Genomic DNA, 27,401 nt, shown 5'->3' on the forward strand with positions numbered 1-27,401 from the left:
AGGTGATGTTTAACCCCACCGATTTCAGAAACCCCAAACGAGGTGGGAGCAGCACCAAATCCCCATTTTCTCACCTCATTCATTAAATCTCCAAACTGCTGGAGAGCCCAGGAGCCCCCAGACCCCAGAGCAGCAGGAAGCTTCCCTCCCCAGAGCCCCCCAGGATCCCCAGCCAGGGCTGAACCCTAGCCCAGAGCTCCCCTTCCAAAGCAAACCCTGAGATTTGTGCAGCACCTTCCCAGGGGGAGATAAAACCACATTTTAGGCTGTTCCATTAGAGGGCATCCTACAACATCCTTTTGTGGTCAGATGCTTCTCCTCATTCACATCCTCTGCAATAATTCATGGAGGATCTTCCAGAAGGAGCCAGGAGAATTTTGCTTCTCAAAATTCCCCCCCAACACTCCCAGGGTTTTGCATCCCTTTTAATTGCATTCATTGCATTAAGAGATGAATTTTCTGGTCCAGCTGGGTCTGTGTTTCCCTCCCCTCACCAGGAGAAGTGGATTTTCAATATTTTTCCATAATGTGAGATGTGAATAAGCACCACAAAACTGATTCCAAGTCTCGGGACAGCCAGAGATCACACTTGAGAACAAAAAGGCACTGAAAAGGTGAGCAGCTTTGATCAGGTATTTTGTCATTAGAGATAGAAGTGAATATTCTCAAAAACTGCCAAAATACAACGTGGGGAGTGCTCAGAGCCTGCAGCAGGAGCCAAACCTGGGCTCCAGGACACAGGGAGCTCTGGTACAAACAGCCACTGCTCCCACCCACCTACTCCATCTTCAAAACAATCTGCAAAAAACCTTTTCAGGCAGTTTATTAATACAGGTACAGAGAGACAGACACACTTTACGACCCTTAAAATCAGCAAGAAGCCCCTGGGTAGTAAAATGTGCTTGCAGTGATAAATATTTCCCAGGCTGGGCTGTGACATGGATGAAGTACCTGTAGGTGCACTGAAATCACTGCACAGACTGAAGGCACCAGAGGATCTAAAGGTAATAATATTGCAAATTAAGAAGTCTGGGGTAAGAAACAGGAGTTGACACGACAACATGAAAATATCACTGCGAGACAGATAACTCAGTCCCAATAAATTACCATCCTATCTGACTTAAAAAGCAGAATGGAAAAGTGCCCCTGTCACACCAAATGACAAATGAACTTCTGACTGCTGAAATGTAAGATTAATGAAGGCACAGAAGAGACATGAAAGGACTTACGAGGATCCTGGGCTTGCTGTTGGCGGGGGACCTGGAAAAGTGACAGAAGAAAAACAGCAGGATGAGTTACGGTGAGGTAGCAAGCAGGAAGCTTTTGAAAACCTTTTAAAAGATAAAAGCACCAGTCTGTGGTGCTGGTTGTGGTTTATGGAGTTGAACAGAGGAGTGGCAGACCCCCAGCACCAAAGACAAGCCTGTATTGGCTGCAGAACATGACACGAGGACAATAAACAGGTGAGCAACCCACCCTCCTCTTGAAAGTGCCTAAGGAGAACACCTAATGATTGATTTCTTATCAGAAACCAGAAAACTTGGGAGATTTATGAAAAAAAGAAGATGAAACTCATCGCATCCATCATTCCCTGTGTGTTATTTGTCCAGTTCCAAAGAGGATTAACCAGGACTGTGTGCAAATATCTTCATCTCAGTGAATTATTTCCCCCTGACCATGGAGGAGGAGGAGGGGGAGAAGAGACACAAAACCTGTTTCTTGTTTGGAATCTTCTGAGTGGTAAGATCAGCTTTGAAGGCAGTTATCTCAATATAAACTTGGGAGAATGAGTGCTTATTTTCCCTGACAGGTATATATGTGTCTCATCTCAGGCCCTCAGCCTGCAGTGCCAGCTGAAGTTTCTCACTCACCAGACACAGAGGTCGCTCAGAATAAAGGAGTTTTTTCCCTCTGGTCTGAATCTACCCAGGTACCCCATTAATGGGGGCTCAGGCTGGAGCAGAGGAGGCTCAGGGGGCCCTTGTGGCTCTGCACAGCTCCTGCCTGGAGGGGACAGCTGGGGATCGGGCTGTGCTCCAGGGAACAGGGACAGGAGCAGAGGGAACAGCTTCAAGCAGTTCCAAGGGAGGTTGGGATTGGATATTGGGAAAATTTCTCCTCCAAAAGCATTGAAACAGTCTGCTCAAGGCAGTCACCATCCCTACAACTGAAGATGTGGCACCTGGGACATGGTTTAATGGTGAACGTGGTTTAGCGGTGTGCTGGGTGCTGGTTGGACTGGATGATCTTGGAGGCCTTTTCCAACCTGAACATTCCATGATTCTATGAAAATACAGCTGTTCTGGCACCCCCACGGACCCAATTATTCAGGAAACCTGTGGATGGGTTAAAGGGGCAGAGATCCCAGCCCTGCAGGACAGACAGCAGGGTCCAAGTCTCTCTCAGGGGTGTCCCATGGCTCCTCAGCTCCCCAGGACCAGCTCTCCAAGCTCCATCCCAGGGCAGGTTTCTGCCCTGCCATCCTCACACCCTCTCTGGGAAGCCCATTTTGGGTCAGCTCATGGATTCCTGCGCTCTCTGCATAACCCGAGTTCAATGAGTTTAACAACTTTGGCTTTTCCAACCTCAACAACTCCACGCCGCCTCCACACCAGCACACTGCTTAACCCCTGGAGAAACACCTTCCCCTAAGGAAGAGCTGGGGCAGTTTAAGAGGAGGAGACTTGTGGGAATCCACAAAATCAGAGAGTTTTGGGAAAGCTGCAAAGGCAGGCCTCAGAGACAACAGAACTGTGATTACAGCTAAGCAGTAGCCATGAGATTGGTCAGCACAAAAATTATTTAAAAAGTAGAGAAGGACAAATAGAACCATGGTCTGTGTGTTAAGGCTTGTCTAGGATAACTCCCTAAGCTACAGAAAAGTTTATCTAGCAAGATATTAGGGAGTTTGAAGCTCAATAATGGAGCTCTGTGCATTGTGTTTGAAGGCTCACAAGCAGGTATTGTACTTGAAAGAAGCAAGCACTGTTTAACCAAAGGTAAGTGTGCTTACAGTGGTTGGATAGAACCACTGTCAATGTGCTTCTGCTTTGTGTGATTGGGCAAAAAACTCATAAAGTGAGTTGTAACATTGAGTTCTTGGTCTGCTGCCTGGGATGTGAGCTGCTGGCATCTTCCTATTGCCATATCCATGTAATGAGGCTGATGCTGGAAAATCAAACAGCTCAAGGCACGTCCACAGCAGTCCTGTCCTGTTCGTGATTTGTACATAAACCCCCTGTTCCAGATTGCAAGGCAAGATGTATCCTATCACCATCTGTATGGCAGTTGTCTGGTGTCACTGGGCGATTCTCCTTATCTCTCCCTGAGTGATCACAATCACTCCTCCCTCGGCAGGGGATATTTGCTGATAAGAGGCTATTGAGTGTCACTGCGTGACTGATAAGAACTATGACATCCATTGTGAGCTGCTCTGCCCAGAGGGAGGAGCCAAGCATTCCTACCCAGATATAATCTGGAGGTTCTGAAACACCAGCATGGCTTCCTACTGGATTCCCCAGAGGAACAGCAGCTGCTTCTTCTTCCACAGATCTGCGGAGGAAGAATACACCCCTTTCCTACAGGACCCCCTGCTCCAACAGAACCACGCCTGACACTCCAGGAGGACTGCAGCCCTTTTCCAACCGGACTGCTGCCAACACCCTGACCCACAGGGTGTCAGGTTGAGTTCTGACTCTGTCAGTGTTGTTCTAGTGTATTGCATTGTTCATTTTTTCCTTTTATTTTTTCCCTTCCCTACTAAAGAACTGTTATTTCCTGCCCCCATATTTTTCACCTGAGAGCCCCTTATTTAAAATTCACAGCAATTCGGAGGGATGGGGAGGATTCACATTCTCATTTCAGGGGATGCTCCTGCCTTCCCTGCAGCCTCCTGTCTTTCCAAACCCAGGCACCCCCATCCAGAGACAGAGACTCACCGAACTTGACGAAGAGCACGCCGGTGGTGGACACCGTCCTCCTGCCGTTGGTGGCCACGCACTGGAAGTAGCCGGTGTCGGTGGTGTCCAGGTTGCGGATGCGCAGGCGGGAGCCGTAGGGGGTGGCGCGGAAGGAGATCCTGCGCGGCTCCTGCACCACGGGCGCGTCGTTCTTCAGCCACCGGACGGTGGGAGGGGGGTTCCCGGACACCTTGCAGTGCAGCTCTGCCGTCTGGCCCAGCGTGGTGGTGATGTTGTTCATGGGTTCGTCCAGCGTCAGGAAATAATCTGGGGTTGGGGAGGAAAGAGAGGGGATGAAGGGCTCCAGAGCAGGGAATGTCGCTGTGGAGAAAGCTCCTGCTTGCCTTTGGATGAGACACAAAGGAGGTGGAGAGCAAGGTTCCCTCTGCTGTTTCAACATCTCCTATTTGGCTTCATTCAGCACAGGAAAAAACACTGCTGCTCTTTTTTCTTTTCTTTTTCCTAACCAAAACACAGGAAAAACATCTCAGCACTCCAGCTGGTCATTTTGATGCTGACCTGCCTCTGCTCATGCCAGAATCCACCAAATGTAGGAACATATGAAAGGAATCATTCAGAAGTGCAAATCCTGCGACCCAGAGAAGATGGGGCTGCCCCTGGATCCCTAGCAGTGTCCCAGGCCAGGCTGGACAGGGTTTGGAGCACCCTGGGACAGTGGAAGGTGTCCCTGTCCATGGCAGGGGTGCCACTGGATGAGATTTAAGGTCTCTTCCAACCCAAACCATTCCAGGATTCTGTGATCCTGTCTCCAAGCCATTTTGAGTGACCCACAGGCTGAGCAGATAGTGTGTTGTCCATGATTTTGTAAGCACCAACTGCAGAGATGAGGAATAAGGATCATATCTGGGAAAAGAGACTTTATTCTCACTCAGTGTTTTCATGGCTAAGAGTACTGAAGATTACCTCCACTCTGAAACAGGGCTCATGATTGAAAAATCAAATGAAATTAAAATTAGGAAGCTGAATCTCTCCTAACCCATTCCTGAGCACTGCCTTCTCTCCAGGGCTATTTCACTGGGCACCCCTCACTCACTGTATTCACCACTTCATCAAATCCTTTAAAGGCAGGGAGGGAGATGGGTTGGGGATGGGGAATGGAATCCTCAGGCTCTCATCCCCATGTCAGAGGTTCAAAACGAATGGTGGCCACCATCAGCTGCTGGCTGTCCCAGCAGGGTGGCCAAGGAATGAGAAATCCTGACTGTATCTGGCTCCTGAACTCTCAGAGCCAAACCAGAAGGTCAAGAAAAGCCAGAATCAGTCAGTGAGCTTGGAATCACAGAATTATTTGGATTGGAAGGGACCTTGGAGTTCGTCCAGTACCACCCCCTGTTATAGCAGGGACACCTCCTACTATCCCAGGCTGCTCCAAGCCCTGTCCAACCTGGCCTTGGACACTTCCATCCCCAAACTGGTGCTGTGCTGCTTTGTGCTCCATCACCCTCGAGTCCATCTGCAGTTCACTCCAGCAAGAAACCTTCCTAAAAGTGTGAAAAAACCCTCCAGCATGCTCCAAACCAGCTCAGCCACCCAGCCTGCCTAAGTAAGCCACTTCCCTAATTATTCCTGTAATCTTGGCTTGCCCAGCTCCTCCCTTCATTATGGTTTGTGGGGAGCAGTATCTCTTGCCTTTGTTTTTAATCTGTTTAGCACACAACTTACCCTGTGTTTGCACAGCACTTTGAACAAAGCCTCCCTGTCCTCACCTGGTCCCAGGAGCCAATTGGGACAAACATTTGGCACCCAGGCCCTGCCCACAGATATTTATTTTCCACGTGTATTTTTTCAATTAAGTTCTAATGTGCAGGTGTGAAACTGTGCTTCACTCAGGGAGCAAGGGACAGGATGAGAGGCAACGGCCTCAAGTTGCACCAGGGGAGGTTTAGTTTGGGAATCAGGAAAAAAAATGTCATGGGAAGAACTGTAAAGTGTTTAAACAGGGTGCCCAGGGCAGTGGTGGAGTCACCATCCCTGTAAATGCACAAAAAACATGTGGAGTGGCACATGGTTGAGTAGTGAACATGGTTATGCTTGGATTTGGTGATCTTAAAGGGCTTTTCCAACCTGAACATTCCATGATTCTATGAAAATACAGCTGTTCTGGCACTCCCACAGACCCAATTATTCAGGAAACCTGTGGAGGGGTTAAAAGGGCAGAGATCCCAGCCCTGCAGGACACACAGCAGGGTCCAAGTCTCTCTCAGGGGTGTCCCATGGCTCCTCAGCTCCCCAGGACCAGCTCTCCAAGCTCCATCCCAGGGCAGGTTTCTGCCCTGCCATCCTCACACCCTCTCTGGGAAGCAGAGCTCCAGCCAGCTCCTGGATTCCTGGGCTCTCTGCTCAATCTGGGTTTAATAAAGCCCCACTAACAGCCTGGGACCGGAGAACCGCAGGTAATTACCCACGGGCCTTTCTGAACCACAGCCATTCATTTAATTCCTGATAATGCTCCTTCAGCCATCTCCAGCCCAACAGGGGGACAAACAGCCCTGGATGAGCTGCCTGACCCACAGCACAGTGAACAGGATGGTTCACAGGTCCTGAGGAACACAGGAGAGGCAAATAAAGAGTGAGGATGTAGGCACATTTCCAAAGGCTGGAAAGGGGTTTTGAAGTATCAATAGAAATTATAATCAGTGCAAAAGTGTGGCTGCAACTTCTCTGTAAGTACCAACACAAGTGGCCTCAGGAGCTGCTGATTCCTCTGGTTGTTCTCCACCTTCCTCCAGGAGCTACTGCAGAAACACTTAAACAAATTCATCTCCTAAATTCACCCTAGATTAGACCTCAAATCTGTACATTTAGCATCTGATTTATAAACCAGATCAAACAGCTCACCTGAGATGAGATTTAAACAGGGTGGGTTTGAAGCCATTGGGAGCTCTGGGAGATGTTACTCACAGATAGAGAAGTTTTGGAATTGAAAATGAACTCCCAAAAACCTTGGATTGCTGCTGAGGCACACAAAATTATGAGCATCCCTTTCCTGGCATGCACCAAACTCCTCCATTGCTGCCCTTGCCTGGTGTGGAGGGGTTGGAGAGAAGCCCAGTTGTATTTTTATTGTGTGTCTCACCTTCCAAAACCCATCAAAGGAGAAATTCTTCCCTGTGAGGGTGGGCAGGCCCTGGCACAGGGTGCCCAGAGCAGCTGTGGCTGCCCCTGGATCTCTGGCAGTGCCCAAGGCCAGGCTGGAGCAGCCTGGGGCAGTGGAAGATGTCCCATGGCAGGGGTGGAATGGGATGAGCTTTAGGGTCCCTTCCAATCCAAACCATCTCACCATAATTCATCTGCCCCTCTTCTGCCATGCAGGAGCTCCCCAGATGGAGCTGGCTCCCCCTGACCTGAAAAACAATTTCTTAGAAGACAGGATGGGTTTGTGTACTGGGAATGATCCAGTCTGGTGGCACTGGCCTTTGGAAAGTCTGAGTTTAATCCTGGCTCGGAGCAGCCCTGGGTGAATCAGCTCAGTTGTGATTTTCAGAAGAGCCAAAGGGAAGTAGACACCCAAAGCCAATCAAAGCTCACATGGGATTTGTGCAACTAAGGCCTTTTAAAAACAGCCTTAAACCTTTTGGCTCGATGTCTCCAGCCATAAAGTGAGGATAATAATCCCTCTTACATCATGGGGAGGCTGCTATGCACATTAATGAGATAATGCTCATAAAGCACTTTGAAGGTGAAAAGTGCTATGCTGGGATAAGCTCTGTTATTATATTTTCAGTTAAATCTCAGGGTTTTGAGCACAGAACAAAAGCCTATCCATATTTTAGAGTAGCACTCTATAAAAACATTTGGGAAACGTTTTAATTTACAGAAGTACGGGAGAATAGCCTGAAAGAGTTCTAAATAAAATTTAGCCCACCTATAATTTAATAATAGTCAAACTGATTTTTTTTTAATTTGTAAAAACAATTTACTGCTGGGCCTAGACCCCGAATGCCAAGTTTCAGCCCACAGAGAGGGTTTTTTTTAATGGCTGAGTTATAAACCCTTGAAAAATGCTGACAGCCCCTTTACTAGAGCAGCACTAGCGGGTGCCCTATAATGAACTTTTAAATGACTTGAGATAATATCTGGAAAGCCAAGCCTGAAATATATTTCTGGGTTTGAGCCATTGCCAAGGCAAACACAACACATCATAAGTCATCCTCATGATTCTGAGCGCATAAATTGGAGACACTGCATATAAAACCCAAATATTAGGTATCCTTCATGGCCAAACTTTCTGCTGGTTTGATGTTACAGAACAGCAACAGCTGTGCAAGGACGAAATGTAGAGCGTTGTGTGTCTCCAAAGAAGAAAAGTGTCTGTATTTCCACAGCTCTGCCTTGACATTGTTAAATAGGAGCCTGCCCAGTCCTAATAAATCCTCCACTATTCTACTACTTTTAAGTGGAACCCAGGTGGCTTTCAAAATAAAAGCTCGTCCTGGCCAGCCAAGGAATGTTAATCTGCTCTGTGACCACATGGTTACTCTATCTTAAATTACCAAAGACACAGCTTAGAGCAGTAACACCCTCTTGGCTTGCAGGAGGATTTTGCTGGCCACAGGGAGACCTTTCCCCCCCAGCACCGCGTGTGCTGCATGTTTCTGATTTCACAAGGTGTTTAAAGCACGAGGGGGATGCAGGATTAGACCCTGGAAGGGTCATTTTATGAGAAGAGTTGTTGTTTCGTTTATCCTTCTCTTTCTGCCCTTCTGATCTTTTGGAATATTCAAAGAAAAGCTGAAATTAAAGTCTCTGCTCAAGCTTAAACCAGCTTTAATCCAGGTGCACAAGAAAGGCTGGTGAGCCAAGTTCCTTCCACTGCAGATGGGGAACAACACAGTTCTCTGCAAACATCTCCAGACCTTTCCTCAGGCAGCTGTGGGGACACCTTTGCCAGCTGCTGGCCTGGAGAAGTTGTTGAATTCTGGATTTGAAGATTCAAACCTGCACTGCAGCACAGAAAGCAGAACCTGTCCTGGCTGGAGTAAGGCACTGGGACACCAGTATTCCGGTGCTTATTGAATTTATGGAATCCTGGAATGTCTGGGCTGGGAGGGACCTCAGCCATCAGCTCATTCCAAACCCTTCCCCTAGACCAGGCTGATCCAGCCCCATCCCTGGGGGTGTTTAACAAAGCCTGGATGTGGCACTGGGGGCCAGGGCTGAGTTGGGGTGTTGGGGCTGGGCTGGACTCGATCTTGGAGGTCTCTCCCAGCCCAGTCATTCTGTGATTCTGTGAACCTTGAATTATGTTTGTGAACTGAAAGGTTTGGCAGCTCCCTGGTTCCTTGTCACTGCACACGCTGGAAAAATGCCCAAAAGTGTCTCAGGGAAAGCTGCATTTTCATTCATTCCTGGCCTTGGATCGTCCATGAGTGCAGTGTGGTGCCACACCTGGATTGCTCCGTACCCACAACATCGGCACCGCCACCGAGCTCACTCCACTGGAACCTTCCATGTGGAACAATTCTCTTTGCAGCAGGTCAGCCACACAGAGTCCAACCAGACTGAAGATGCTGGAGGGGCTTGCTGGCTGCTCCATGAAAAGGAAGGAAGCAGCAGGATTTCTGATGGAAGCGTGGCCTCACACATCCCTTGGAAAAAAGGATTGAAAGGATTCCCCATGGATTGCTGGATCTGCCCATCACTCACAGAGGAAGACAACTCCCCGTGGGTCTGGTCACCAGACCTTGATATTAAAAGGGTAAAAGGGAAACTCCCACTTGGAATTTCACTTATTTTAAATGAATAAACAAGAGGAATGACAGTGGGAGGGAGGAGATGCTGCACTCAAGTCATGATCTGGCAACTCTTGAAAAATATCAGGGTTCAAGAAGTCCAGATAATCACGTGGAAATATCCAATGTCTGCAGTCGTGGGACAAAGGAAACCTTCTGCTGCCTCAGCTTGCCCAGCTTTACTTGCAGTGGGTTTCCTCAGAGCTGTGCAGGAGCCAGTTTGGGATGGAAGTTCTGTCCTGGACTTTCCCTTCCCAGACTCCATCCAGAGGGTTCAGTACCACCCAGGACAACTCCCTGACCTCAACCAGGCAGGGCACAGCTGGAGGCCTGATGGCTTTTCAGATCTCCATGTGTCACTGGGAGTCTCAGAATTCATTTTGATATTCTGATAATTGGCAGCTTAGAGACGGTGCTGGGTTTGTGGAGGGAAACAAGATTTCCAACAAATGATCTGGAACCTGAATCCCACTGCTTTTGGGTGGGAACTGGGCAACTCCCTGCTCTCCATGAACTCTTGGGTGCATTTGAGAGTTGCTTCTGCCCCTCCTTTCATCAGACATCTCTGAGGTTTAAGGACAGATGTCTCAGAGGTCACGTTGAGGGGAAATGAACCTTTTCTTTACTCAGGAACCAGTTTTATAGCCCAAGTAGGAAACCTCTAAACTTTATCACAAAAAAAAAAAAAAAGGTGATTTGGAATAGGTAAACAAATGTCCACATCCAGCTATAAAGCCAACTACTGAAAACCATCAAGGGATTTTGTTGTCACTTTAGAAGCTGCTCTGCAGTAAAGAGCCACAAAGAAAAAGCCAAGCATTAAAGGGAGGGTGTATGGAAAGGTATGTGCCTCAAGATTAATGCAGTGGAGTCAAAGAAAAGCTGTTATTTCTGACATTTTGACATAGCATCACTTTAGGATCTGGTTCTTATTAGCCCTTTCTGTGCCTTTTAAAGGTCTATTTTTTTTTTTTCAACCAAAAATGTCAGGAAATTTGGAACAGAAACGTACAATAAAACACGTCCCTTGACCCTCTGATCTATCAATCTTTCAAATAAACAAAGATAGCTGGATGAGCCAGGAAATGGTTATTATATATAGTTACCTTATGTACAATGGTCAATATTCACTGCACACACTCAGATTATACAAAAAATTTGATGTAAGTGCAGCTTTTTGTGGAAGATTTTTGCCATGAAAGCCCAAATTTACTCAGGGTGGTTTCATTTTCAGGCTGTGTTCTGTGACCTTCGAATTTCACACCCTGTATTATTTATAAATGAGACATTCAAGAAACACAAATTCTCAAATAAAAACGTGCACTCCGTCAGTGGAAAAGCAAACAAAAGGAGCTAATGTACTGTGGCTAAAAAAATTTTCAAACAAAGTAGCAGTAATTTACTGCCCTGCTACTAACAGGACCCCACAAATCGAATCAGAACCCTGAGCCCCATCAGGGGAGCCTGATTTACCCCATATCCCCCAGATAATAAAGGAAAATAGAAAGGTAAATTGTGCATGAATGTGAAAGCTGTAATTCTTCCCCTTTCAGCACACGGATCAAATTCACATCCAGTGATTTCAAAGGAGAATCTGGAATCTCTGAAGGGCTGGGGCCAAAGGCAGGAGGCCTCGACCCACCTGGTTTTCCCCACGTTTGGTAGTGTTCATGTTGTTTGGGATCTAGTTTGCCTAAGAGTCAAATCCTCCATGGGACATCACTGAGATTTTCCCTCAAAGAACTCCCAGCCAGGTCCTTTCCCTGCCTGGGAGGACGTGCCAAGGTGGCAGCTCCAGGCTGGATTTGTCAGTGAGGGTGAGCCAAAGGCTCCCTGAGCAGCCTGGCTGCACCCCTGATGTCCTGCAGACCTTCCTGTCTGCATTTTCCTCCTGCTGTGCTGGAGCTGTTGTCCAGCCCTTCCAGGGAATGTCCTGCCCACACCAGGATCTCCAGGAAGTTCAGGACACACAGTCCCAAACACTGCACCTCTCCCACCCCTTCTTTGGACCCTGCACACTCATTTTGGGCTGTGCATCCCCAGATCACTGTTATGCAGTGATCCTTGATATGCTTTGAATGTTAAGGATAAATCCCAGCTGAATCTTCTGCCAAGCTCTCCAGGGAATGTTTGTTCCAGGCACTGGGAAGTGCTGTGCCCCACAGAGGCTGTGGGGAGCTCAGAGTCTGGGCTTGGGATCGTGGATGTCTAGAAATGGAAATGGTTCCAAATACTTGTTTGCCAGAGCTGATAGGCCACAAAAGGAAAAGGAAAACAGGGAAAAACCCACAGCAATGGTTTTATTTGGAAGCTGAAGAACCAAGGGGAGAGATCCTGGGAGGAGGAACCAACAAAAGGAATGAGCTGCAGCTCAGGCACAGCCAGGACACATCCCTGTGCCTCTGGAAGGGGCTGCAGGTGGGAATGGGGCCCTGGGAGGATCCATTCCAGGGCAGCTGCATCACTGCAGCTCTGATATTGTCTGAAAAATCTCTTTGCTAGGATTTTTCTCTTGAGAAGCTGAGAGGCCTCAGGAACAAAATGTGGACATTAATTATCTGCTGCTGTGGAATGCAACAGGTGGATTTTGATTGGTCCATGTTGGTTGTTTCTAATTAATGGCCAGTCACAGTCAGCTGGCTCAGACTCAGAGTCAGGAGCTTTTGTTATCATTCCATTCTTTTCCTATTCTTTGCAAGCCTTCTGATGGAATTCTTTCTTCTATTCTTTTAGCATAGTTTTAATATAATATATATCATAAAATAATCAATCAAGCCTTCTGAAACATGGAGTCAGATCCTCATCTCTTCCCTCTTCCTGGGACCCCTGTGAACAGCACCACACATCCCTCTCTTATCAGCCCTGCAGAATGAACAGCCACTGAAGCTGAGTCCCACTCACACTTCCAATAATATTCCAAAGGTGACTCTTTCCTGGCAAGGACTCCAATATTATCTTTGCCTAAGGATGAAGAGATCCCAAACAATTCCTCCAGTGTAGCAGATGTAAATAGGCTCCCATTCCAAATCAGGCCTATTGCTTTGTAAATAAACTGACCTGGGATGGATGGAAGAAGGAAAAGCCTCTCCTTCCATGATCTGTTTTGTGGGATAGGAGCAGCTGAATGCAGGGCTCTTCACCCTTCTAAAGAAGGAAGAGAAGATGGGAAACTGGAAGCTTTGCCAGACAAAGAGCTGGGGGTGAGAGGGGACAGAAGAGGAGGCAAAATGCAGGGAAGGAGAAATCCAAGGAGAAATCTCTGTGCAGGAATACACATGGATGAGGCTTTTCCAGCCTCTTGAACCCCAGCCCCATGGGAGATGTCCCACCTGGGGCTGCTCCAGGCTCCCCCCACCAAAGGGAATCTCAACCAAAAACCTGGCAGTGGAAAGCTCCACATGCTGCCACCAAGCAGCCCCCTGGAATGGGGCTTTTCCTACCACCACAGCCCCTTTTCCCCCCAACTTCCCTTATTTCTCCTTATAGAATTAAATATTTATAGGATCATATTTTCATTTCTTTCTCCCTGGTGGCATTCTCTCTGCACACCATGGTTTACCAGCAGGGAAAGAGAGAGAAATGCTCTAAATCTCTAAAGCTAAATCTCCCCCATTTAAAAAGTGATTATTTTTTATTTTTTATGCCCAGTTTGTTTGTTTTTTTAAGGTTTTGGTGAGAAACCACCTCCTCCCTCCCATCAATCGTTGCTTTCAACAGCTCTTCACGGGTGGCTGCGTCTCTTTTAAATTCATTTCCTGCTAAAAAGAATAAACAGGCAACTGTTTAATGCTGTCAATTTAGCTTATTTAATAGAAATTGAAGCCTGAATAGGGCTCAGTTGTAAGATAATCACTGCAGAACTCACCCAGCGAGGGAAAACTCCAAATTAAGTCATTATTTCAAAATGCAGAATATTATTATCAAGCTGTTCCTCCTTCCCCAACACGGGGCACTTGCAGGAGGAGGAGATGTTCATTTCCAAAAGGCAGCAGGTAGAGTTGGAGCCACTTAGAGTAGGCAGGGATTTAACTGGGAAATTTGCTTGGAAACCACTTTCATGTGGTAAACTTAACAGGCTTTAAAATGAGTTTTACTGCAATGGCAGCGTGACCTCCTGGAAGACAAGTGGATTTTGACTCCTTTTCTTGGGTTGGAAATGCAAGATGTGGCTGGGGCTGTGTGTTCCATCCCCATCTGTCAGAGCTGGGGCAGTTATCTCTGTTCATGGGGCAGTTTTCTTTATCTCTCCCACAGCCCATCCTCCCTCCAGTAGATCTCTGCTGTCCATGGCCATGAGTGTCCCTGCAGGGCTGATCAAATTCCATCATCCCATGGGGAGATGCTCTGCCCAGGGGAGGAGCCAAGCATTCCTACCTGGATCCAATCTGCCCTGGAACAGCACAGCAGCCTTTGCCCACTGCATTCCCAGAGGAGCAGCTTTCTCCTGCCCTGCATTCCCAGAGGGAGAGCAGGCCCATCTCCAGCAGCCCTGGAGCTGCAGAGGAAAACTCCCCCCTTGGGCAGGATCCTGGGACTGTGCCACCCCCATGGGATGGGACTGTGCCACCCTATGGGATGGGACTGTGCCACCCCCCTGACCCACTGACTCTGACAGGGTTGGTTTGTACTCTTGCATTTTAATTTTCCTACTAAAGAACTGTTATTCCTGCTCCCATCTCTTTGCCTGAGAGCCCCTTAATTTCAAAATGATAATAATTCAGAGGGAAGGGGGGGTTACATTCTCCATTTCAGGGGAGGCTCCTGCCCTCCTTAGCAGACACCTGTCCTTTCAAACCAGGACACTCCTTGAGATGCAAAACAAATGGGAACCGAGCCTCATTTTCTCCTCGGAGGTTTCCAGCGCCCAGCTCAGCGTTGCCTTGGTCCAAGCTGCAGTTTCAGGGCTTTGAGGGAAGCAGCAGCTCCCACATGAAAGCCCAGGTGAGACAAGACAAAACCTGCGTGCCTCTGCTGGCAGGAGCCCGGCGAGAAGCCGCCCCTCTGACGAAGCTTTTCGGGCACAAAGGCTTTGTTTTAACGCCGTATGTAAATCCCAGTTTAGGTGTGGCAGCTGCCAGCGCTGTAAATGCTAATGAGGCGCAGCAAAGGGCCGGTAATCCCCCAGGAATGCGGGACTCAGCCCAAAGCGCTAATTGCCGCATTCCAGGTGGATTAGAAGCCGGGAACTTCGTTTTACCTGTTCCTGACAATATCTCCAGCTCAGCAACAGGTGCCATGGAGGTACCTGAGAGATGGTTCAACCACACAGAGCCTGGACTCTTCAAAGTCCAAGTTTTGCCTTCTCTGGCTTTTCCAAACTTTTGAGTTTTATTTTCTGGGCCACTTAATTATTTCCTGCTTCTGATAAACCAAAGAAAACTGCCAAACATGGAAAGAGAGGAGGTTTAGAAGGGATATCAGGAAGAAATCCTTCCCTGGCACTGGTGCCCAGAGCAGCTGTGGCTGTCCCTGGATCCCTGGAATGTCCAAGGCCAGGCTGGAAGGGGCTGGAGCAGCCTGGGATGGTGGGAGGTGTCCCTGGGGTGGGACTGATGGGCTTTAAGGTCCCTCCCAGCCCCAAGCAGTCTGTGATTCCGTGCTCCTGCCTGGGGGAAGCACCAGCTTCACTCCTCCCCAGCTCTGGGATGTTCCCTGAGCACAGCCCAGACCTGCCATGAGCACCTGGGTGAATCCCTGCAGGGACATAAGAACTGTATTCAGTCTCCTTCCCTCAGCCATTTGCTGGGATTTGGGAATTCTCTGCTTTCCTCCCTTTCCCACCAGCAACACCAGCCCTTTGACTTTCATCTTCCCTGCTGTGTCCTGGATCACCACAAAGTCCTGCTCCTTCCCTGCTGGGAAGGCAGATGTGAAAGGATCAACCCAAAGTACCCAGAATTACATATTCTCCTCATCCTTAAGCACAGAAAACATATTTATGCATAAACATCAAACATTATGAACACATGTTCAAAAAACCAGTAACAAACCAGACAAAAACAGTTGGGAAAATCATCTGGGGCAGAATTCCACTGTGGGAAATTTCCATCTCAGCAGTAAATGGCTGGCAAATGAAAAGTGGTTGGCAAATTGCACAGTGAGGGTGGCTAAGAGCATCCTCAAGGATGTACAGGTTTGACTCAGGAGCTGCAGCCACTGCCTTGCAATGAGGGAATCTCAGCAATTTGCCTTAAATTAGCAGTGCTTAATTTACAAAATGAAGAAGAATGATAAATCTCTCATTTTTGAAAAATATATACCCCTTGGAGAGCTCCAAATTACACCTAATTACCACCTGCAAATGTATTTTGTATTATTAAAGCCTCAAAATTTCGTAATAAAACACATCAGAGCAAATGGAGTGCCTGATGCTTGTGAATTTTGAGTTCAAATCCCAAGATCCACCAGAAAAAAACATGTAACAGAATATCTTGAAATATTTTTGCCCTGTGGAACAATTTCTTGGTACAAGAAACAAACATGGAATTAAATGTCAAAGGATCCCGAGGCAAATGAGGTTTATCTTGAATACCCCCTGATCCCCTTTGTTTGATGATTTGGTCAAGTCAAGAAAAATGGAGATTTTAAAATCTGAATTCAGGTGGGTTTGGGGTTTTTTCTGCCTGCTTACCTTTATCTAATTCACTTGAGATGTTCCATGAGGACGTGGGCATGAAATCAGCAACAAGCGAGGAATTCACTCCTGGAAGGGGAAAAGAGAAAAACCACGAGATGCTGTTAATATATGGATTCTATATCATCAGGAATCAAGTTGCTGTCTTAGGAATAAAATGATTTGATGCTCTGTGCTGGCAGGCTGAGCCATCTGGGCAGCAGGAGCAGCCAAGGGGGAAAAGGCAGCGGGCCAGGGCTGGAGTTTGTTTGGCAATGCTGATCACTGCGAGGCCTCGTGCTAATTAAACAGCTGATGCCTTGTGCAGGCTGCCCCAGAGCAGGGGCTGGGCAGAGCTCCAGAATAAAGCAGGGATTGATCCAAAGGATCTCCTCCATGCACCCACCTGGGGCAGCACCAGAGCCCAGCCAGGGCTGCACCCAAGATGAACCAAAATGGCCCCAAAATGCCCGGCCGGGCACGGGGTCTCTCCCTGGGATCAGCTCTGCTCCATTTGCACCTTGCAGTTCATTGTCCCATCCCAGCTTCAGCCCCTGCAGTCCCACCCTGCTTGTTTTTCTCTCTCCAGCCCACGGGGTTTGTGCTCCTGGGCTGAGATTTGGATCATTTGTCCTTGGTGCCCAGCTGGAGCAGGAATTGTTTTGTCTCCTGCTCTGTGCACAGAGCTCACCATCCCATAATATGAATCCCAGACCCACACACTGAAGCAGCACAGAATGTGAAAAATAGAAAAGCTAAAACTTGAGGCATCACAGCCAATCTTTGGGATGGTCTTGACCCACCCTAAAATTTCCCCAGGGGTTTTAGAGAGGCAGTGGTAGAGCCGAGGGAAACACAGTGCTGAGGATGCTGAAGGTGTTATCTATGAAGCCCATGTGCATGAGAAGGGATGTGGTTTATACACTGAAGTTAACAGGGATTCTTGTATAAAAACTCCTGGAAACAGGGCTGGAAATACTGATCTGAACCCCTGCAGTGCCTGCTCTTTGCTGGGAGAATTCCTTCCTCTTCAGGAAAAAGCTGAATGGATTTAAGTCTTATATTTACTACTTGTATCTATATATTTATGGATTTAATTCTGTACTTATATTTTGAACAGCAAATCACAGGGAGGCTGGTGTTAAGCCAGCATGTCCTGCCTCAGCTCTAGGTCATAGTAGAACATTCCAAACTTCATCCAGGATTTAGTGTCTCCCTCTCCCAGCAGATCCACCTGCAACCTGTGAGGCTACTCAGGCATCAGGGAAGGCTTTTGGGGTCACAGATGTGATAGGAGCTTTAGAGAGGGATGGTGGGAGGGTGGGAAGAAGGGGTGTGCACACACATTCCAGGGCATGGGAAAGCAGAGCACCTCCTAATTCCCTGTGCCCAGCCAGCCCTGAGGAACCTGACCTGGAGCAGGAGGAGAGCGATGTTGGACAGCACTGAGTGTGGGACAGGGAAGGTGACATCAAACCAAGCAGTGGTCAGGGTGCCAGTCATGGAAAATGCACTGAAAATGAGCATCCCACAGCCCATCCTGCACCCTGGAGGGACCCCCAGTGCTGGGTGATCTCAGAGGTGCACAGGGAAGGCAGAGTTGGGATCTGTGAGTTAGAGACCAGGAATGCTCTGAAGTGCATTCATTTTGCTTTGACACCATCCTTTATCTTATTCCCAGATTTCACTCACAGAACGTGGCATGCAAGGATATGCAAAGATGTTCTGCCTTTATTTGACATGTTGGCAACTCTTCTGTTGGGTTAAAAAATCACCAGGAATTGTAAACAGCAGGTCCCACAAACCCACAGCCCGTGCCCTCTTTATAAATAAAGCCTGGCTTAAAAGCCCACCTGGCAGCACTGCTTCTCCAACACTCTGCCAAGTATTCCCAGTGTAAATTACATTCCCACTCCCCCAGGAGCACAGCCTGGCCTGTGCAGCTCCCCAGGGCAGAAGCCACTGCTGGGGACAGCCCTGGGCACAGGGAGGTGGCACAGCCAGCAGTGGCACCATTGGCACCAGCTGAGATTTTGGCCCACTGAGCCCATCCCTTCTCATTCTCTGCTTTTAATTAACAGCTGAGCTTCTCTAACCCACACAACCCTTCTCTAATCCACATTTTTAGGACCACATGGCTCAAATTTGCAGGGTTTAAGGACAAAAAAGCAGATCCAGTGGCAGTATTGCTGTCATGGGGGGTAGGTGACAAATAACCAGTGAGCAGACACTGCTCAGGAGCTGGTGGGGTCAGGCTGTGCCAGAGGTTGGGATGCTTGGTTCCCTCTCCCTCCTCACCCTTATATGTCCCTATTTATGCCAATAAAAAGGACAACTCCTGTGGGAAAACCCCTCCAAGAGTGGGATCTGAGGTGGCATCACTGGGACCAGAGTGGTTCATCCCTGTGTGCACAGGCACAGCTCAAACCCACAGGCAATGCTTTCCTCAGTCCCACACTCATGGCTGGCACTCCACAGTGGATTTTCTGGAGCTGCTTTGGCTCACCTGGAAATATTTTAGTGTGAAGAGCCCACAAAACAACTGAATTCTGCCAACAGGTAACACACACTAACCAAAATTAAACAGGCAGTGCTAACAACGCTGTGACCACATGCAGCATTTGTTATTTGAAGCTCCACAACTGACAACACAATGACCACATGCAGTATTTTGGTTTTTAAAACTCCAGAGTGTTCATATTGATGTTTTCTTAACCAGGCTTTGAAAACATGACTGTGAATCTCACAGAGCAGACAGCCCTCAGCTCAGCTACAGGAGAAACCACATTAGATGACCAAAGTTTCCTGTTTGTGGGAGTTCTGCAGGCTGGTGACAGGTGATTTTCTGATATTCCTCAATTAATGTTCCAAAGAAGAGCAAAGCATCACTGTGCCCATAATAAATAACCACTTTATTAGATTGAAGGGAACTCACAGAGCAGCTACACCATGTAGGAACAAACCACCCCAAGGAGAAGAAAACATCCCAGAAAAAAGGTGCAGGAGACATCCCTGAATTCCATCTCTACCTGTGATGACTCAGGATTGCAGGAAAGTGAGAGTGCTGCCACCTCCCCTTGGAAAAGCTCTGGGATAACTCCAGGTGAGTTCCCAGCCAGCCCTGGGAAGGGATGAGTCAGGGATCTGCTCACAGCACTTGGGGCACTGGCACAGACTTGTCCATTGCTGTCACCTCCTCAAAACAGGGGGAAAAAGATCTGCCTAATATCAGATCACAGAATCACAGGATTACCCAGGCTGGAAAATCCCTCCAAGGCCATCAATTCCAAGTCCCCACCTTGTCACCAGCCCTTGTTCCTGGGACACATCCAGGGATGGGGACTCCAGCCCCTTCCAGTGCCTGACCACCCCTTCCATGAGGAAATTCCTCCTGGTGTCCAACCTGACCCTTCCCTGGCACAGCCTGAGGCTGTTTCTACTTGTCCTGTCAATATTGCAACTGAATTTTGAATGTGGAGTTTAGAAACTAATTTTTACTTCTTAAAACTTCCCTGATGCCTGCTTCACCTTGAACAATTCGATTTGTTTGGAAGAAGAGTCAGCCTGAGAAATGTGATCAGCAAACAGAGCCATTATCCTGTTAAGGTTTTATTTATCCATGGAATAATTCCAGATGAATGATGACTCTTCTTAACACTGGCAAGATAATTATCTGTTCCAACCTATGAAGAAACATTGGGTTTAAGTTAATGAGAAGTCACAACAGGCTGTGAAAAGCCAAGTAAAGTGTATTCAAACACACTTCCCACAGAGAAGTTGGCCAAGATCTGATTTTATCACCATATTGCACAAGCCTGGAGTGAATTTCACACGTCAGGCCTTGTAAAGCCTTTGTGATTAAATAAACTTCAGTAAGGTTTACAAAAAGCTGTACCTGCATTTGTAAGATGAGACAATAAGTCAAAGAAAGAAGATAACTGAGATGACATCAAGCCCAGAAATAATTGAAAATTTGAATGGGAAATAAATCTGTTGTACAGAAAAAAGGAGAGAGCAAAGTAAGTCGAGAAATGAGGATATCCTGCTTGCCAGACTGCAGGGCACCAGGAATGATGGATGCTAAGAGGAGGAATGGACACATCCAGTGGAGGCATGGCCTGGATGGACCTTCTTTGGGGCAGAGATAGAAATCCCACCTTTTTAAGGTGCAAAATAAGTCCTGTTAAAACATGCAAACAAAACATTCAAAGTGCATCCTTTGCATTCTATACCCCCATGCTATACCGAATTGATACAATTACTTTATCATCAGGAGTAATTTCTTTGTTCTGATAGAAAAATGAATGTGATTGCAATTCAGATCTCACTGCATGATACCCAAAAAGCAAACACAACAAGGAGGTGTTTGGAGAAGGAGTTAGAAGTCAGAATTATAAGATAAACTATTCAGAATTCATGTTTAACATCGGAAAAAGTTTTCCATTTGCAAGCCTCTCGCTGAATCTGAGCAGAAAGCCTTCCCCGAGTGAGCTTTGTTATCCAGTGAAGGAATTTGCCTAAGGAAGTGATAAAAGCCCAATTTCCCGAGACATTAAAAACAAGATTGGGCAAGACAGGACTGCAGACACACACGGGGAGTTATCCCACGCTGGCAGCAGGGTCAGGGCAGGACAACTTCACAGGGGATTTAGGCACAGCTCTCTTTGGCCAAATCACCCGTGAACATTTTATAGCTGCAGATGTACCAGAAGCATCAACCCCCCCTTAAAGAGGGGAAGAAAATCTCTCCAGCAAACAAACTCCTCTGCTCTCCCACTTGGATAGAACTTCAGCAAAACAGGAATGGCAGAGAAAGTTATACAGACTTAGAGAAAGGCTAATTATCCTAAGTGCTCGGTATTTTTTTGCTTTTCTGCACATTCCAGACCAACACTTCATCTTTCCCTCTGTCTGGTTCCTACCTGACTGATCCCTTCCAGGATCTTGCCACAGATCTGCCTCCTGGCTGTTTTGCCTCTCGGTCCTATCTCCCTCATCTTCCTTTTCTGCCTTTTGCATTCTCTGTTCCCCGGATCCTTTGTGAGCTCCCCACACGTTTCCATCTGATCTCCCAGATATTCCATTTTGCAATCAGCCACTTTCCAGCCTCTTCACAGCCCACCCCAGAGCTGCTGAAGGAAATTTAGGCAGACTCTAATGGATACAACCCATTATTTACTAATTTTCTTGTCTGTTTAAAAGCTGGCACCATCCTGAAATTTCTAATCTCAAATTTTGCTTATACATTTAATATGTGGAAGGATTTTCAGGACATCAGTTCCTCTCTGATGGCATTAGAAATCCCCTGTTTCCAAAGGAGGTGGGAATTGTGAATACTTCAGTCAGCTGAGTGAAGGAAAAGTGCAAGGAGATGGGGAATTGTTGAGCTTTTCTGCTCTTTGAGTAAGGCAGGTGTCTCTCAAGGAGAATCTGCTGCCTTTAATAGTCTGTGATAGCACAGGTCAAACCCTAGGGATACAAATCCTCATCCCTCCTCATCCCACAGGACAAACCTCCCATGGATTATTTAAAAAAACCAGCCCATGTTAAAACATACTCCTGCAAGATGCCTCCCCCTTCCATGCTCAGGTGAAGCTGCTATTTTGAATATTTTGGATAACAAGAGCCTACAATTGTACACAATGAAATCTGTCCAGAGCAGACCTGATAAAGCTGTCCCTGGTGAGGAGGGTGAGATGCTGCACGATGGCATTTCCCCTGTTATGAATCCTGCTGAGTGCATGGCTGAGAAAGCAAAGGGAAAGGGGGTTCTGCCAGAACCTTCCCTGGGCAGACCCAGAGGGGAAGAGTTTACCAGACCACAGAATCCTGGAATGCCAGAGGTTGGAAAAGGCTTGGAGGATCCTCTGAGTGCCCAATGCCCACCTTGTCCCCAGCCCAGAGCTCTGAGTGCCTCCTGCAGGGATGGGCACTCCAACCCTCCCTGGGCAGCCCCTTCCAGTCCTGACCAGCCTTTCCATGGGGAAATTCTTTCCAATATCCAACCTGAGCCTCCCCTGGCACAGCCTGAGGCCATTCCCTATCCTGTCCCTGTTCCCTGGCTGTCCCCTCCTGCCAGGAGCTGTGCAGAGCCTGAAGGTCCCTCCTGAGCCTCCTTTTCTCCAGGCTGAGCCCCCCAGCTCCCTCAGCTGCTCCTCACAGGATTTAAATGATTCCTCCAGAGTTCCAAACTATCAGCACCGTGTCCAATATGCATTCTCTGCTGGTGAGGGATCCTCTGGAGCTCCCCAGGCTGCTCCATGCAGAGATGAAGTTGTGGGGTGCCAACAACCTTCAAATGGTTAATCTTGTCCCACCCCTTAAAATGTGAAACTCCTGCACATCTAGGTGTTCTTTATCTGCAGTGTTATCATTATTGATAGCCCTGGGCAGGTTAATAATTGGCATTAGATAGGGAATTTTCAACACCAGTGAACAACTCAGGCTCTGTGGATTTCAAATCCACGAGACATTCATTTCCAGCTTCAAAAGAGAGACGTGCAGAAGGATGATTTCATTTAGTGCAGGACTGGAAATTGTTAGGAACTTCATTTATATCCCAGCCCTTCCATCTATCAGAGCACCTCAGCACTGCTACTGGCACTGTCATCAGCAGGGCCTCTCTGCCTGGGAGTCCTTCTAAACCTTCCAGCTCACCAGAGCTGGACATAAAGGCAAGGATAACCCATTTAGGAGGAATCCCAGCGCCCAGTTTATGGTTTCAGGGCTTCATGCACCTGAGCCCTCTGCCTTCCCTCTTCCTGCAGATCTGGTCACTCCCATGAGGACACACCAGCTTTTGGCCCAGAGGGGGGCAGTCCCTGGGGGTTCCAATAAAACCCACCCCAAAAGGCTCCTGGGGACATGAAAACTCCTTCTCAAAAACGTAATTCTTAAGGTTTGCTCTTGAATCTCAAAGTCATCAGAAAATGATGTGATTGCTATGTCTGAGTCTCTGCAAACTCTTCACATACCTTCAGATGTTTTGGCAGCAGCCTGCTGCCTTCCTCTAGTCAGTATTTTTAGTAGCTTGATCTTTGGCTAAGGTCATATCAGTTAAAAATTGTTTTCTTCCGCGGGATGGGAGCCATCTCTTGGAAGAAGAGGTTTTTAAGAGGTTTTATATGCTAATACCTTAATCCTAAATTTCTAATTACCGCCCTACAATTCCTTTTGATTGCAGCTATTAATTACAGATTATCATTAATGTTAGATGGATTTAGAAGTCACCGTGGAATCTGGGTGCACTTTACAGGACTCCAAATTGGGTCGTTAACAGTTCCACTTAAGAAGAGCAAAACACTGCGCCCTGGAGCAAGCCACAGCTTTAATGACAGGGAGTGAAGAAAAGAAATGGCCACTTGGCCGAGGGCCAGCATCTCCCAGCTCACAGAGGAGCCTTTGTGCCTCTGAGCTGGAGAAATGTGGCCACCATGGCTCTTCAGGGCACTCGGAGCAGACCTGGAGCACCACATTCCTGGGATGGCACCGCTCAGGTGGGACCGGAGCCGTCCTGCACTGCACCAACTCACAGAATTTTCAGAGGGTTTTTCTGGGAATTACTGTTTGTGCTCTGCTCAGCCTGAAATACCAGGGATGTTGGAGGAGCACTGTGTTTTCCTGCCCATAAAAAAGAGGTTTTAATGGATATGGATCCAGAGTCCGGTGCATCCTTGGAGTTGTAACACTGGAAGGGGGCACAGCAGAGCTGCTAGTCAGGCAAATTTACAGAGGTTGGGAATTTGCATAATAAATGCAGATTTCCCATCTCTCCAAACTCACCTGGGTTTTTTCCCATGCCATGAGCTTTTCTGGGCATCTCAGACTGGCAGAAAGAGAGAAGAGAAAGTGGAAATGGGAAGCACCCAAAGAAAACTGCAAGAGAAGGAAGCAAAAAGCCGTCCAGAGGTGACAAGAAACAGAGGAATCATAAAAACCCATCAGGATATCACGAGGGAATGGAGAAGGAGAAGGATGTCCTGGGGCACCATTATGTGAAGATTCTTCAGTGCCAGGAATGGTGAGGAAGAGTCCAGAGAGGGATGGAAGGAGCACTGGGAGGCAACGCTGTGGCACAGCAACACCTGGGCTGTCAGAGAAGAAGAAGATTTCCCTCCCAAATTTCTGGAGCCTGAAAAGTGCTGAGATACCTCCAGAGCCTCCCTTGCAAAGCCTGCTGTGATGGATGAGTAACGTGATGGTTGACTCTCACAATGAAAAGGCAAATATCATGTATATGTGGAGAAGTTTTATGGACTTTATATATATGGGAGAAGTTTTATGGACTTTATATATATGGGAGAAGTTTGATAGATTTATGGTTATGTTTTCCCCCCCTTGTGTTGTTCTCAGGGCTGGCCTGGGTTTGGGACATTTGGGAGGGCCGGCTCATCGCTGTGACAACACCTGACCTCCAGTCAAGATTGAAGGAAGTGATCTCCACCACTGGACAGTGAAGGAGTGGAGGGACAGAACTTTGGGGAGGGCTAAAGGGTTAAAAGGCATAACCTCCATTGTGTGGGTGAATCCTCTGCTCCCAGCACTGTCATATTTTCTCTATTCAGTCCTCTGTTGTATTTTTGATCAGGGTTTAATCAACCTTTTTTAAATTTTTCGAAAGTGAGTATGGCTTCTCACACCTACCTGTGCTTGTGACCCCAAGTGATCCAGAGCCCACATTTCCTCAGGGAATTTGCTCTCCTGAGGGCACCAATGCCAGGCACAGGCATTCTGGGGGCTGCCCCTCTCCTGGCACGGGTTCCTGTGTATTTCCCTCCCCAGCAGCAGACCATGGGCTTGGGACAGACGTGTTTGGAGACGAGGATGAAGTGGCTGGACAGGGCTGCACCTGCTGCCTCGGCCCTGGCTTCCATCAGTGCCACTGCACTAAATCCACCCACAAAGGCTCAAAAGAAGGCAAAGGCAGCCAAGCCCGGGGAGGGCAAACAAGAAATCATTTACATCGCCCATAAATCGCGGCACGCCGTAACTCCTCGCACCTCAGCGCTCGGGGGCCGCGGCCGACTGCAGAGGACGAGGAGAGCAGCGAGCCACAATTAAACCCTTATAACCTGGGCAGAGAATTACAGCAGAAGGCTGCCATGTGCAAATCCACCGTGACTTCTCCGAGCCCGATAATTATTTTTGTTGCGGCGACGAAAAACGGGGCCCGTGTCAGCTGATGAATTAATGGGAGCGCCTGGAACAATTGCTCCTTAAACCCACAGCAGCCTCCCCAGCGAAAACACGCTGCCTTTCCTTGCAGATCCTCGTGCTACGAGGCAGACGTTGCCCCATGACTTATTGGCTGCCCGTGATGGAGCAGTAAATGCTGCCTGGTTGATGGCTGCAGCCTCCTGCCTCGGATCTTACATGGCTCGATGGTGATTAATGCACAAACTGCCAACTGCAGCCAGAGGCTGAAAGACAAGGCCACACTGTGAAACCTATGCTAATAGAGCACAATTTATATATAAAAAAGGGGGAATGTAAATATTTAACTGATGCCAGAGCTGGATGCTTTGGCCAAGCCGGGACTGAGCTACATTGATTGTTCAGGAGGAACTTACACCCTAAAACCCACACAGGTCTGATCCCAGGCAGGCTCGGGAGGTGGATTTAAAACTTCATTTCTTCTGCTAAAAGGCTGTTTTCTTAAATTTTGCTTTGAGTCGAGCAGATGCCACTTGTAAGAGCTGCTCTGTGGAGAGCTGGGCCCAGCTGAGGCTCCTTGGGAGCTTGACCCACATCCCCCAGAGACAAGGGCAAACCAAGGCCCTCCAGCTAATTAGTGTTTATTAGCAGCCTCCAGAGAGGGCAGGGGCTCGGGGAGGTGAGCACTGAACTCCCTGCTCATGGCTCTGGGTTGGGTTTCAATCTCAGCACAGGCTGTCCTTGTCCTGCCCCTTGTCCTGCCCTCGTGGCACTTCTGATCCAGGCTGTCCTCACATGGCCAACAAAAGCAATTATGCAGGTAATTAGTCTGCACAAAAGGTTTACAGCGATGCTCCAGAGGTTTCCTTTTAATCCCTTCATTGATGGAAGGAGTGAATTGATTTAGCCACAGTTACAACTTATTTACTGTAAGAAACTTTCCTAAATCCAAGGTTCAGCGGGATCTTCGGGATCCAGGTACTCACTAAAATTAAATCCAAACTTAAGCAAATTTATTTTCACTGCTGCTTTTGGGGGGATCTTGAGTCTCATCAGTGGCTGAAGCATCCTCTGCATTCTCCATGATTTCCAAGGATATTCCAGGGAATCCCATCCCGTCCCAGGCACGAAGAGCTCAGCACTGGCAGCCCCATGCTGGCAGCCTAACAACAGCCCCCAAATCCAAAGGTTTGACCAAATCAATCTCCTGAATCCCGACATGATGCAGCAATCCTTCTGCATTCCCAAAGCTCAGCCAGAGCTGCTTTTGTCCGTGCAGAAGAGCCACTTGTAAAAAACACAATTAAGACCTCACGAGCCTTCACCTTAATTGCACCCAGCAGCACAAACGTCTATGGGCTTCGTGACCCCGGAGTGACAAAATCCCAGCCCGGACTGTCCCAAAGTTAACAGCCTGTACACCAGCCCAGAGTGTCCCAAAGTTAACAGCCTGTACACCAGCCCAGGGTGTCCCAAAGTTGACAGCCTGTACACCAGCCCAGAGTGTCCCAAAGTTGACAGCCTGTACACCAGCCCAGAGTGTCCCAAAAGCCTGTACACCAGCCCAGAGTGTCCCAAAGTTGACACCCTGTACACCAACCCAGAGTGTCCCAAAGTTGACAGCCTGTACACCAGCCCAGGGTGTCCCAAAGTTACCAGCCTGTACAATGGAAAATCAGCAGGAGCGGGGCAGAGCCGCTCGCCCAGCCCTGAGCGCTTCAGCAGGCGCGGAAGCCTCACGGAAGGATAAACCACTGATGATTTTTTTATTAGCTCGACAAACAAGGAGCTCGGCATTTGGTGTAGCGCTACTGCAGAGCCACAGGGATTAGGTTTCAAAGCCGTGGCAACTGCCATGCTTTAAGGAACTCGTTAGGCTGGAAATGGATATAGGCTCCCTCTGGAAGGCAAGGCAATCCAAAT

At 48.0% G+C, this 27,401-nt stretch overlaps 1 protein-coding gene across 1 annotated transcript in view; it reads right to left on the reverse strand.

Moving 5' to 3' along the window:
• Positions 1-27,401, reverse strand: part of ROR1 (receptor tyrosine kinase like orphan receptor 1) — a 152,358-nt gene that overhangs the window by 34,211 nt on the left and 90,746 nt on the right. The window contains exons 2-4 of the mRNA XM_084211271.1: positions 16,344-16,415; positions 3,939-4,226; positions 1,230-1,260 (exon numbers count right to left, since the gene is read on the reverse strand). Coding sequence (XP_084067397.1) covers positions 1,230-1,260; positions 3,939-4,226; positions 16,344-16,415 — 391 coding nt within the window. The remainder of the gene's footprint in view (positions 1-1,229; positions 1,261-3,938; positions 4,227-16,343; positions 16,416-27,401) is intronic.

Source organism: Fringilla coelebs, assembly GCF_963513975.1.
Source record: "Fringilla coelebs genome assembly, chromosome: 9".
In the NCBI taxonomy this organism is placed as follows: Eukaryota; Metazoa; Chordata; class Aves; order Passeriformes; family Fringillidae; genus Fringilla; species Fringilla coelebs.